Source organism: Lytechinus pictus, chromosome 4, assembly GCF_037042905.1.
Source record: "Lytechinus pictus isolate F3 Inbred chromosome 4, Lp3.0, whole genome shotgun sequence".
Lineage (NCBI taxonomy): Eukaryota > Metazoa > Echinodermata > Echinoidea > Temnopleuroida > Toxopneustidae > Lytechinus > Lytechinus pictus.
The window spans coordinates 16,824,431-16,839,044 of NC_087248.1; the positions used below are offsets into that span (position 1 = coordinate 16,824,431).

A 14,614-nucleotide genomic window follows, 5' to 3' on the forward strand; every position below is an offset into this window, starting at 1 on the left:
CTTTACAATTTGAACAGAACATAGATAAAACAAGTACAATATCATAAATTTAAATAGAAAGAAAGAATGAAAATAAGAGTACAACTTTAAGAGTTATCCCCGTAATGTGAAGAAGGTGAATAGAAATAAAATAATGAACTCTGGTGTTTGCATGGTGGAGGAATTGGCCAATGATGAGGTTGACCCCCCCAAAAAAAAAAAAAAAAAAACACACACAATGTACTCCTGAATTTGTTTCATTACAAATTGAAGAAAAAAAAGGATCATTTTCACAAAAAGGGTTGTGGCAGGTCAAGCTGTATTCTCTTCTAGTAAAGAATAGGGAACACAGTTTGAAACTTAAAAATCTTGCTCATGCAAACCTCATCTTTAATAGTTTCATCTCTCTGCGTCTTCTCCCCTCCACTCCACAAACCTCTATACGTGCTTTGTGTCCGTCTTCTTTATCTCTGTATTTCTCACACGTCTTTAACTTCCTCTTTTTTTTTACCTCCCCTTTCTATAATATATCTATCTATTCAAATATTCCTGTATCTATCTCTGTCCCTGTCGCAAGACATGTACCATTTTTTTTTCAATCTGAAAATGACTGCCCGAGGTTTAAATATTCAGTTGTGCTAAAGAGTTAGTGAACCCCACCACAAAATGCACCCCGTCATGCTGAGTGTTGAATGTAGACAAGAACATTACAATGTTCAGCAAGCCCAGAGAAACAAACTTTAATGTTATAGTTTATTACTGGACTTCACAATTAAAATCTAAAACATGGCAGAACTTGAACACTTTTTAAATATGTTTGTTTTCTGGGGGGTTCACTAACTTATGAGCACCACTGTATCTTTTACTAGCATCCTCCTTTTCTCAGTTTTCGTTGAACTTTCTCTCCCCCACCCCCCATCTCTTTCCTTCATTCTCCAGAACTGTGAAGACAATTCATCTCTGTATTATCTTTTTAACTGTATCTCTTGATCCATGCACAAAGCAGAATAATGTTATCAAAGGTGAGAAAAAGTCGTGTACTTCTTGCAGTTGTGGGGGGGGGGGCCATCATGGAAATTGTCAGCTCTGACTTTCCTTGATTTTGATTGGCTAAGAAGCCTTGGTCTCTGATCCGACTATTGTTTTGCTAATTATCAGAGAATGGCAACTTTTCAGGGCTGGCATGTTTCTGGAAAGCATTTCATGAATGTTTTATCGGTGGTTTTCACAGATTAATTTGCTTTTAACCAATCAGATAAAAGGATTGGCAGTGATTTTTACATCAGTTGGTGAAAGTCACTGATAAAAATTTCATGAAAACCTCCCGGGGGCTCCATAACACAAAGGTTTGCGATGAATTGGATATATGAAGAACCAAACTGATTGGTTCCCAGTCAGTATTTTAAACAGAGTGCACATGCAACGATGGTCTTGATTGGTTATTGGTATCAAGCGATTGACTGCAAACTTATGTGTTACCAGGCCCCAGGTTTTCATTCTATACTTTCAACTCTTTGCAACTCTTCATATCATTCTACTCCTCTCCACTAATAGAAAAACACACAAAAGCATGACCATTTTCTTGTGACCTTATTGTCAACAAATATAATCCAACTCTAAATATCTAATCTGATAAAATATATAGGAGGAATGAAAATGTGAGATGCGGTAATAAATATTGCAAAATGTTTTTAACAGCACAGATAACAAATTCACTACTTTTAAACAATGAAGACAACAAATGGCCAACAGTATAAATATATAAGTGAGAACATAAAACACTAACAGCACAGAATGCATTGAACATGAGCTGAAAACATACCAAGATAGTTATTATCTTATAGATATCTACTACACATACATGTATATACAGTGTATATGTTTAACAAAGTGAAGAATGAATCTTTTACGCCAACAGAGTACCAACAAAATGTCTAGGTAATGGTTTAACACACTATTCTGTTGGCGGTCATCCGAACCGCCGTATCACACATACAACAGTGCAAACCCATTTCGGAGAAAATCAACTTCAAAGTTCACTATAATTTCAACACTTTGTTCCACAGCCTTACAACAGTTTCATTGCAAGAAAAATACATGGTTGGAAAGACCAAGACAACTGCTTGACAATGGTATCCTTATTTTTACACAAAACCAAGAATCAGAGAAAATTTACCGCTAAAGAGCTACATGCTTGTAATTTCAGTTTGAGCGGTTTACATTTTCCCGAAATGTCACAGGGGATACAACAGCCCTGACTGCGATTTCATTGCGCGCGATTTCAATCAAGCAAAACGTTGTATCGCTCTTTCATGTGCAAAGTCTATGCAGTGCAGATACGACGGTTTGGCTGACCACACATGTGCGTATTAAGTGTGTGCAGCTCTTTGCTTTGCTACAGTAAACATTTCTAATGGGATTTGCGCATTTCATCAAAAATTTGTATAACATCGCCATGAAAATTCACACATATCTCTGAAACTAAAATAAATTGCTGCCTAGAAATTTAATTATGTATAGAATAGGACATGAACTTTCATTTTCTGTAAATATCTCAAAATAATTTTTTTTAAACCAAAATTTACTGATACGACTGTTCGGATGAACGCAAACGATTTGTAACTATATCAAATAAGAAACAAAGTTTGAACAAGTTAGTAGTACAAGTGTGTGTGAAAGTGTGAATTCAAATGGAATATCACCTTTTTCATAAAGAATAAACGCCATCTGGTAAACTGCTGTATTCTCTATATTCTTTACCATGCAGTACATGTACATCTGCTGTAGTTTAAATAATTCCTTAATGTAAAGACAAATCTTCTGAAATCTAGAATTAATCTAAATAAAACATGATATAAAACACATTTTATCATCACTTTTACATGTAGGTTAGTTCAATTATTTATGGTAAGGCTGTTGGAAGCGTTTGGTTCAGAAATCTTAGATTCCCAATAAAAATCATTTCCCTTTTTATTACAGGAAATTCCACTTAGCCGAACGGATACATTAACTAAATAGACATCTTAATTATGGTTAAACCTGTTCAACAGATACAGTGAAGTATGTATCTACATTGTATGTTTATATTGGAATATGGCACTTAATATGGTATCCTAAAGCAATAGAGAATGACTGCATAGACACAGAAAAAGAAGGATGAAGGCATGAATATATTTTTGGACAAAGCAAGAGAAAGAGAGAGAGAGACAGAGAGATAAAGGAAGATGTTAATGAACAAGAAGAGATACATAGTATGTACATGTACATAAAGAGAAACAAAGATACACTAAATGCAAATGGAAGGCAGAGCTTTGAAAGAAAATAGGCTCGACATGTATATGAAGAAAGAAGGAAAAAGGTCATTTATGCATGATATGTCAACCTGTCTCATTTTATAGAGTCATTATGAGATCATATATGTATATTACCGTATTCAAACTATCAATCATACTGAAATGGCCACTCTGAAGTTACTAGATTTTGTATTAAAATGCCCCTTTGCAAGAATTTGGACAATGATGCTAACAATTCTAACAATTTAATTCCTAGAACTCCATATCCCAAATTGCACTGACAAGAATTTTTAAAGAAATATAACATACATGACACTACACTACATATACCCTAAATTTACCACAGTTTATAAAGATACATGTATATATATGGCATCATACAAATTTAAAAATACAAAGTAATGTACCTCTATTATTAATACTGGGTGATTTAGCACAGCTAGCTGCAATTAGAATAGCCTCTTCCAAATCAATGTACACCTACTAGTAAGAGTGAAATATATCATTAATAATTTTTTTTTTTAAATCTAGATTTGTTCTTTTCATCCTCTCTTTTTAGCTCCCAGGAATGTCCTAGGCAGCTTTGAATTCACAATGCAGGCCTTTGAGTTTGACATGTTTATTTGGCAGAAAATATTGTTGCACTCCATACATGTACATATCTACTATGTCTCGCGCCTGTGCAAACTTTTTAGTCTCTTTTCTTTTTGGAAAACTAAAGATGCAGTCACAGAAGTTGCACATCTACCTAATACACATATCCTGGGCAGTAATTCATGATAATATATGTTATGTAGCAAAATCCTGATTCTAAAATTCCGAAGTAAAAATAATGATTACGTCATGAGGAAAGCAGATTGACAAACCTACCAGTATTTTAAACTGAAATACCCACACAAGCTGAAAATAATCATTGGTATATTTCCAAACACTTCACAACCCACATAAAAATTACCATATCATTTTAAAGAAAAACTATAAAAATACTAAACAAAATTCATCTTTTCTATGAACTCAGTCAAAATCAAAGAACTAAATATACATACAAATCCAACTGATAAAACTTGAAACATCTACATGTACATTCTGTTCATACGTATACCGGTACATGGCAATACTTATTTTGAGTGCTGGGAGTCGGTGTGTATAATTTACGTCAGATACGTGTAGGTTTCATCCGAAAACTAAAGAGCATAATTTGCAGAAATACATATTTTGGCCTGATTACAGGCATACGCATGAAGTAGTATTACCTCAGAAGAGTAACATCATTCATACATGGACATCAATATCAAGTTTAAAAGCCTGACAAATTGTGTTTGGTTCCGATTATGATTTCGAAAGTTGAACGCAATTTTCTTTCCTTATAATCTGGAATACATACCGGTACACTCTAAGCCTACACAGACTACCATAGTCAATGTTATTGCTTTGAGATGTAATCTTTTGTACATGGTATTCAAGTAAACAAAAAAGGCATTGGTTTATAACATGTAGCAGAACCAATGGGATTTTTACAAAATAAAATGACACTATACAACTGCCCACTATTAATCTAAATAGATCCTCTATTATACCTGGTATTGGCCGTGGATACAGCCCAACTCTGGCAAAAGGAAGCAAGTGACACATCAGTCAAATTTGAGTTAATGTCGTTTCTGAAACACCCTTTGTATGTTGCACGTTCAGGCAAAATTTTGGGGAATAAATGATCGTTCTATGGAAAGATATTGAAGAAAATATGCTGTTAAATTGCATTGACGCCTATGCAAATGACGAACACACGTTGCTCATTTACAACAAATGATACTTATGTAACTTGCTTCCATTTGCCAAAGTACAGCAGCATGCGTGCATAAGGAATATTATCTGTCTATGAAAGATGAAACACCTCGTAATAATGATTGTGATCTAAAAAAAAAAGAAATTCAATTGATCGATTTTGTGCACAGCTGTTCGAGGAGCTGGATGGAGCATACAAAAGGCACAATGAAACAATGGTATATGACCTGGGCCACCCTGAAAAAGAGGGGCATTGATTAAAATCAGTCTCAATTATTAAAGGAGAATGAAACCCTTTAAACCAGCTGAATCCATATCAAAGAGAAAAATCAAAGAAACATATTGTTGAAAGTTTGAGGAAGATTGAATGAATAATAAGAAAGTTATGAGCATTTGAATATTGAGATCACTAATACCATGTAGATCCTCCCATTGGCAATGCGACCAAGATCTGTGATGTCACACACGTACAACTCCCTCATTACTTTAGTACTTATTTCACTTATATTCTCACTTTTATAGAGTCTATCACAAGGTGATGTGTTCTCTTTATGAGAGGACAAGTACAGAGGGTTCACAACATTATATCATTGATGAATCGTTTGTCATATGATTAGAATGAGCAAAAAGAGATGTTTTGGGGTATATTTTCAGTGTCCAAAAGGGGAGAGTTGTTCATCTGTGACATCATAGATCTTGGTCGCATTGCCAATGGGAGGATCTCCATAGCATTAGTGATCTCGACATTCAAATGCTCATAACTCTTCTATTGCTAGTCCTATATTATTCAAACTTTTGTTGATCTTATTCTTTGATTTTTCTGCTTTCACAAAAGCTAACTTGCTCCAAGAGTTTCAATCTCCTTTAAAGACCAGATAGATCAAACTTCACCAAAAAGGAGCGCATATGCCCAAGCATGCCATGCAGTGTCCTATTAAAATCATGGATTTCATCTAGACTCCATGCATGGCCAATCACTGAGAATGCTCTTTTTCAACAAATGAATATAGGATTTACCACATGAAGGTGACAAAAGTCAAATAATATTACTGGCTTTCCAAAAAATAAATGAGTGGAGTATTACAAATTGTTATCAGCTAGCTGTGTCCCTGACCAATTCCTGTATTTGTTTATAGAACGATTCCTATTATAATTAATTCCTATTTTCATTTAAATCAGTTGTCACATGTGAAGTATATTGAAAAGCAACTACATGAGCTAGTAGCTGTAACTTGTACTGAATACCACATTCTCTCTGTCTGTCTATGAATTGAAAACAACAGTGAAGTATGTCAAATTTGATGTACAGCTTTGCAACTACAGTTCATATAATTCTCTGTGTATATGTTATATAAAATGGAAGAAGCTTTTTAGCTTTAACACCAGGAATATGGCACGACATTCCTGCAAGACTTCTGCACACAACTCACAATTATATTTTCAATATTAAAGGAAAAATTCTTTGAATGATTTATTAATAAGAAACATTGCTGTGTCAATATAAAAAAGACATAAATGTACAGTTTATGTACATATTATGCTTCAGCCAAGGACCATGATGCAATTAAAATATTGTTTTGTATATAAAGCAGATGCATAACAGATACATGTACATACTACATGTGATTGCAATTAGTGTCATTGCCAACACTACATGTATGTAATCTAGGAATCTCTTAATAGCCAGGAATAGATCCATTCTAATATCATATATCCCAACTAAAGCATAGGGTATCAAGAGGAAATGAATGCACTGATATAAGTAGGATATGATTATGAGAACAATGTAGGATGTGTATTGGTCGTAATCTACTAAGAACTTGATTATATGTGTTTCATCAAACCTCAATGACAAATTACACAGTGTATTACTTCAATTATAACACATTTTATACATATGCATTAATTTCATTAGTTTAATTAAGTACAAACTCTTTCATTATCATCATTTATTTATAATATTCATAATTATATTGCAACTTTACTATTTCAGAAAGGATTATTTACATTTTTTTAAACTTAAAAAACAACCCTTCGAAAGTCCCATCAAAATCATTAAATTACATGTAAATGAAATTAGTGTCAGATTAAAATCAATTTGTAATATCTTAAGGAATAGGAAAATGTATAGTATTCGAACATGAACCCCAAATAACAAAAACTACCCCCTCAAAATACAGAGGAAATTCTTTGAAATATATTTAAGAGTGACAAATATTCTAGCTTCTGTAATACTGAATTTCTTAAACATAAAATATAATTTCTCTCTGAATTTACAGTTCTGCCACAAGGGATATCACTACTGCAAAGACAAAGATTTCAATCAAAATCATTCATTTGAAAAGCAAATCATAATGCTGTGAGAAACACTGGGGAAAAAGGACATCTGTTGATACCAAAGACAGCCAATCTTATTTGTTCTACTGTGGGCCACAAAGCAAGCGTGTGATGAATTTATTGATTTTCATTTTCCCCCGCTTTTGAGCTTGACACATTTCAAGCATAAATGAGGCAATCTACATCTACATGTAGGTTGTATGCTACTGATAAATGGAAGCCTGCAAATACATGCAATCCAATTAATTTACAAAATTACAAATTTGTATAAAATTAAATATTTAACCAAGCATCACTTTCATGCATGAAACATGACACCCCAATCATGTCAATTTCCAACTTTTAGTATCACTCTCGTCTTGGCCACAATAAAATTACACTGTATGCAAAAATCACATACATACATACATACATACATTAAAAACAGTGTCATCATTATGATCTACAGCCCTGTTACTTTTAGTATCACTCGTCTTGGCCACAATAAATTACACTTTATGCAAAAATCACATACATAAAAACAGTGTCATTATTATGATCTACAGATCTACTTTCTAAGACATGAAAATTCTTCAAAAATCCAGGACTGCCACCTAAATAGGACTGAAAGCCTGCTTAATGAGCCATTCAAAATCTTTTGAAGGTAAAAATTAATTCCGCATCATCATTCATAGGAATCGGATAGTGTGTGGTATATTGAGTGTGTGCATTTGGTTTTGATGGGGAGGGGGGGGGGGTAAGCCTCTTGTGTCATGTAAAAAGAATTACACATACAAAATTTTGCTTCAAAAAGAGGTTCACAAAAATAACATTGGGAGAATAATTAAAATTCCACCACTTCATTTTCATATTGTCAATAATCAAGTTGAACACTGACAAAAATAAAGCTTGAGGATGATATATGTATGCATAAGTCCACAACATTTGATAACCAATTGAAATATACCCTTTTGTATGTCCACTAGATTAATAGTGTACACGTACATGCCAAAAGAAAGAGTGTCTTAAAGAATAACTCCACCCTGTGGAAATGTACATGTAGGTCTAGGTGTAGATTATAGGTAGACCCTCTAAAGGTAGATTTGCATGTTAACATGCATCAAATGACCCCATTTACCAAAACCGTTGGGACTATTTTACCTTTTTCTAGAGGCCGTCATTTTTAATTATTCTCTTTCGTACAAATACATGCAATGATTTTGTATTGAACATTTTCTTTTTCTATTTAGGAACACAATCATATGTTCATAAACAACTTCACGTATTATAATAGTTTGATTACCAGCAATATCCAGGCCACATCTACATGTACATGTACAGGGTCTTTGTAATCACTTTCTATGGGAGGAAAAACCTGAAGCCCAGTGCTTAAACCACTTGACAATAAAATTTGTTCAGTCAAGAATACATTTTACTCCCTTAAATAAAGATACATGTATGACGTGATTCACGACATTCAGTTTGAAATATCAATCACTATGTGTATAATAATGAAAGGCAATGGACATCAAATAATCACCAGATAATCAAGTTATCACAAACAAACCACCATCAAAAATATCTCTGAAAATCCGACAGACAAAATCACAAACCTTGATATAAATAGTTTTAACTGACGAGAATACCTCATACTTGGGCAAAAATGCAACATAACCACCCCATCCCGCCCCCTCCCTCCGTAGTTGTTATAAATTACACAATATCTATTAAAAGGAACTAAAAAGATAAGAAAAAGGTAGTCTTTGGTGTTTTCAGTGTCTATAGTGTTTGGTAATTCTTATCCTGTCTTGACTGATAGAATTTAAATCCACAAAATCCAATACCAAGAACCGCTACAGCTAAGATGATACCGCCAACGAAACTACCGGCACTAAAACCTTTACTGCTACCGCTATCCGCTGCCTTATCGGTGGTACCAACAGCAGGGCTCTCTGTCGGTGAATCAGTCATGGGTGCTTTGGTGGTTTGTGCCTCGGGTGACGTTTTGTCAGGTGCTGGTGCTTCGGTATTGGGTTTCGTGGTTGTGGAGTCGTTGGCAGCGTCTGTGTCCGGTTCCTTCGCTGTTGTCATATTTTTGGTTGGTCCCACTGTCCATTGGAAGGAGAGATTCAAGAAATTCAAAGTTCAAAGTTTGTCTTTATTTATCCATTTGTTTCGTTCACAACTTAGAGTCAATAAACATCAACATACCATATCAAACATTTATGATAACATAAAAAATAATGTACAGTGAATGTGAATACACATTACATAATTGCTACATGTACAAATGTATAAAGCTTCAATTTGATATAAGATGACAATATTTTATACTTGAGATTCAGTAGAAATGCGAGACTTACTGCCTAGTACTAATTATTTCAGGAAAAACAATTTTAGTATTTCATTCAAATAATAAATGTAGTATTAACATATTAATTCCAAAAAAGGTTACTGCATTGCCTCCAAAAAAGGTTTAAATCAGATGTGTTTATTTATTCTTTTTTTTTTTATTATTATGAGAAAATAGGAGAAAAGTGAACCATCATTTAAAAATATGATATTGACTTTAATATATATGGAGCTTGAAAATGCCATCAACTTTTGGAGATGGCAAGATGATTCATCTTGCCAATAACGTTCAAATGTCAACATGGTGAGATACATGTACCATATCTTGCCAATTTGACATATGAAAAGTTGTAAGTGAACATACCCTGATAATGTATCTCGCCTTGTTGACATACAACTTTAAAAAAGTAAAATGTGGGATTTAATTTCACATGTATATCCACAGCGTGCATGCACCACATCCAGTTCCAGTCCGTGATGTGGCTGTCTACAGATGAACATTCACATGCACGCATGCTGTGGACATAAAATTGGACAACGCATTTCACCATGTTGAAAGACAACTTTACATATCTCAACTTGACAATAGCGTATATCGCCATGTTGACATATATGTCGACTTCTGTGTTGTCTTGGTGGGATAACATATCTTGCCATCTCAAAAAAGTCTTAGCACAATACAGCTTCCGTGCGTATGGCAATGTTGGAGTCAATTATCAAGACAAAGTGTAAGTTGAAGGTAAACATCAGAGACTAAAGCCGTATTCTGAAGTCGAGTTTAATTCAAACTCTGTACATGTAATTATGCTCATACATTACTTTGAACATGGACCATAAGATCATCATCCTTTGATCTCAGAATACTCAGAACAAGTACATGTATTTTGTCATTTTCTTCCCCACCCTACATATTGCAAGAAATAATTATTTTCATGATCTAGTATGGTAATCCTTTGTAAACATATAGGCCCGAATTCACAAAGGTGGTTTTGAAAACCCACGGTTGAATCCATGGTTTATGTAGATTTCCTGTATAAATTACGCTTAATTTAGCGCGTGTATAAAAATGTCCAATGCTAATGCGCGCTTTTGTCACTTTGCGCCAAATTGACGCCTGTTACCATGGTTAGATACGCTATTTTATTCATGAGTCCACTGTTTGAAGAGTGGACTCATTAATAAAATAGCGTGGATAACCACGGCAACAGGCATCCATTTGGCGCACTGTGACAAAAGCGCGCATTAGCATGGGACATTTTTTATACACGCGCCCGATACGCGCTAAATTAAGCGTAATCTATACAAGAAATATACATAAACCGTGGACTCAACCGTGGGTTTTCAAAACCACCTGTGTGAATTCGGGCCAGTGTACAGTAAGCTAGGCTGATGAAAAGCATATTACCCTTTTTTTCCCTGATTTGGGATACTTTGAAACCCCTTTCAATATAGGCTACATGTACAGTATGCGAGTCAGGCAAAAAATTAATTTTTTCATTTTCGGGGGCTACTTTTCAAAAGTACATGTGTACTGCCTAAATCTGCAAAACTGGATTTAAGCTTTGAATTTGCAGTGAAAGGGGATTTTTTTTTTTTTGGGGGGGGGGCTCTTATTTTAATTTTCCTGAGCTTTTTTTAGCATTTATGGGGCTGAATCACCCCAAGCCCCCATGTAATTGTAGCCCAGCCATGAAAAAAAAACATCGATCTTGTATTCAAGCAAGGTGTCCAACTTTTGACGACTGTGTCACCCCCCCCCCCCTCACCCCTCCCCCAGCAACCTGAACTTACAAGTACAGTGAACAAAACACAATATGAATTTTCCTACCCTCTGCTGTGGTCATATTAAGTGTAGTTGCATCACTAGGTGCTTCTGTTGTAGTTTGAGCCGAGCATGTAACTACTGTATAAAGGGGAAAATATAGAGAGAATGTAGATTACAAGATACGTATACATGTATAAAAATCAATCATTGACCATCTATATGAAATTACAGTAATTTTGAATTTGCTAGCATTCATACAAATCAATTGCATTTGGCATTTGAAGAGCAAATAGTGTTCCACATGAAGTCGAGAACAATATTATTATCCTTATTATTATTTGTTTGTCGTCACCTGTGCCTTGGAGGCAAGAAGTGAACTGAATCACTGTGACCTGCATGTCTCTCCTAATATAACCATGAAGCTATAATAGCTTCATGATATAACAGAGGAGATACATTTACACATAACGCACTGGCTTCAGTCATCCGCTTGGGGTGGACTCGAACCCATGATCTCCGGTTCGACAGGCAGACGCTTTACCGACTGAGCAAACCTTGCTCTCACATACAAATTATACTATATTTTTCATATCCCAGACAAATAGAGGGGTTCTGCATCACTTTACTCGGAAACTATAAAATAGCATTTAATGTCTTATCCATGCAATCAGACAAGTAGGTGATGAAAATATTTGTACAGCTACATACATGTATCTAGTAAAAGATCAAATTATATTTTCTGTTTAATATATCGGGGGGGGGGGGGCTCCTTTCCTAAGCTTAGCCCATCACTACCAACTCCCCCTCAAAAAAAGAATAATATTAATGACAAAATGAAAACAAGAATCAAGAAAATCTCTTTAATTTTGCCAATGGCATTTACATGTACATGTATCATGTCACTATGGTGTCCATAACTTAGCCACATCAAATTGCAAGACTCTTTGAATCATATTTTCATTCTGCTGTATGGGGGCGTTGTGGTCTAGTGGTTATGAATCTCATCTTTCAATCTGAGGGATGTGGGTTCCAATCTCACCCATAGCGTGTTTTCCTACAGCAAAAGAAATTTATCCACAGGTGAATGGGTACCCGGCAGGATTAACTCCTTGAATGCACGGTCACCAAGCGCTTTTAGCAGCTGGAGCTACATGTACAGCCGGGGTAATATTATTGTTCGCCGACCCACGCACAGAGCGCCACCTACGACATCAGCCAGCCGTGACCGCCAGCCCAGCCCTCACCCATGTCCGCACGCACTCCACAAGTACCGCCGCACGCCGAGCGAACACTCACTCCTGAAGACGGACAATCAACCTGCCCAAAACGTCGAGTCTCTCTACTGCTTCTACTCATCATCTCTACTCGCCGACTCAAGCCAGCAACTCCTCATCCAGCCTACTACTCAAGCTGTTTCTTCAACTCATTAATCTCTTCTGGTTTACAGTCCTTTCAGGACTACTTTCAAGAAAAGAATACTCTACTCTCAAATTTCCACTTTCTCGCCTATCCAATTCCTTTTCTTCTTCTTTCCACTGTTTCTATAACACTCCACATGGTGTACCGTAAACCACATCAGCGATTGTACATGCCACCATGCAAACCTTCAAACACCAATTACATACTAAAGTCAAAATATGAAGGAAAAAAAGAATAGATCTAGGCATAAATGTATCAACTTTATTAACTTTTGTGTACATGTTCCAAATGCATAGTACGTGACAAAGGACTCCTTTTTTCGCTTTTCTTCAATCAGGAGAATCCTTTCCATGAGGAGAGTTATATGATATCAAGTGCATGAAATACACAAATGAAGGGTAGAAATATAACACTGTACGTCATGAAGCACAATGATTGACACATCGAAAATTACCATCCAGGAAATTAAAATGGCTACCTGTCAAAAAATGGATATCCAGGCATTTACAAGCGTATATTTGCATTAAGGAATATAATAATGCCCATCATATACAGTATGCATCACCATGCCCACCAGACCCCATACATGTACTGTAGGCCTACAAATAAATGTACATGTACTGTACATTGTGATGTTCATCAGATTTTTTTTTCTTTCTTTCTTTTTTATACAGCCCTTAATGTGTTTTAAATAGACAACTTTGCTTTCACAGAGTAGTCCTTTTAAATATTTTATTGAAAATTCTCAGATAAATATGATTTCATACGTGTAGCAATTGACTAAAAATACTACAGTGCATATATGGAATCACTTAACACATCTATAGGTAAATCACAATCCCCTATATGCACTGCCTATCACTCGATATTTCTAACGCATAGACTACCGGCTCCTCTTTTCCTCAGCTCTAGGCATCACAGGCCTACATACTACTATTTTAAAGGACAAGTCCACCCCAACAAAAAGATGATTCAAACTGAAAGAGAAAAATCCAACAAGCATAACACTGAAAATTTCATCAAAATCGGTTGTAAAATAAGAAAGTTGTGGCATTTTAAAGTTTTGCTTAATTTCACAATACAGTTATATGCACACCCTGGTCGGTATGCAAATGAGGAGACTGATGATGTCATCCACTCACTATTTCTTTTGTATTTTATTATATGAAATATGGAATATTCTAATTTTCTCCTCATTGTCGAGTGAAAAAACAATTAATTCCTCCCTGAACCTGTGGAATTAGCATTTTTTAATACTATATGGTTCAGTCAAGTTGGTCCTTATTGTCAAATATGTAAAAAATGAAATATTGTATAATTCAAACAATTAAAAAACAAAAGAAATAGTGAGTGAATGACATCACCGACTCTCTCATTTGGATGTAACTGGCTCGTTCATATAACTATTTCGTTAAAAATAAGCGAAACTTTTAAATGTCATAACTTTCTTATTTTACATCCGATTTTGATGAAATTTTCAGCATTGTGCTTGTCTGATTTTTCTCTATTGATTCAAATCAAAATTTTTCAGAGGTGGACTTGACCTTTAAGCAAATTCCCATCATTTGTTGTTTTAGAGATAATCATACACACAATGAAAAGTGTGTAAAAAACAATTAATTCCTCCCTGAACCTGTGGAATTAGCATTTTTTAATACTATATGGTTCAGTCAAGTTGGTCCTTATTGTCAAATATGTAAAAAATGAA

General features: G+C 35.0%; 1 protein-coding gene across 1 annotated transcript; it reads right to left on the bottom strand.

The window, feature by feature from the left end:
• Positions 1 to 4,044: 4,044 nt before the first annotated feature.
• Positions 4,045 to 12,735, bottom strand: LOC129259440 (porimin-like). The gene is made up of 3 exons (XM_064099019.1): positions 12,732 to 12,735; positions 11,551 to 11,625; positions 4,045 to 9,478 (listed from the first exon to the last, which is right to left on the bottom strand). The coding sequence occupies exons 1-3, from the start codon at positions 12,733 to 12,735 to the stop codon at positions 9,150 to 9,152; spliced, it is 408 nt and encodes a 135-aa protein (XP_063955089.1). The 3' UTR covers positions 4,045 to 9,149.
• Positions 12,736 to 14,614: the final 1,879 nt, after the last annotated feature.

What these genes read in the sequence shown, in the direction of transcription:
- LOC129259440 (XM_064099019.1), bottom strand. An exon ending in TAATATGACCACAGCAGAGG is followed by an intron (nt 9,479 to 11,550) that starts GTAGGAAAATTC and finishes TCCAATGGACAG; the next exon opens with TGGGACCAACCAAAAATATG.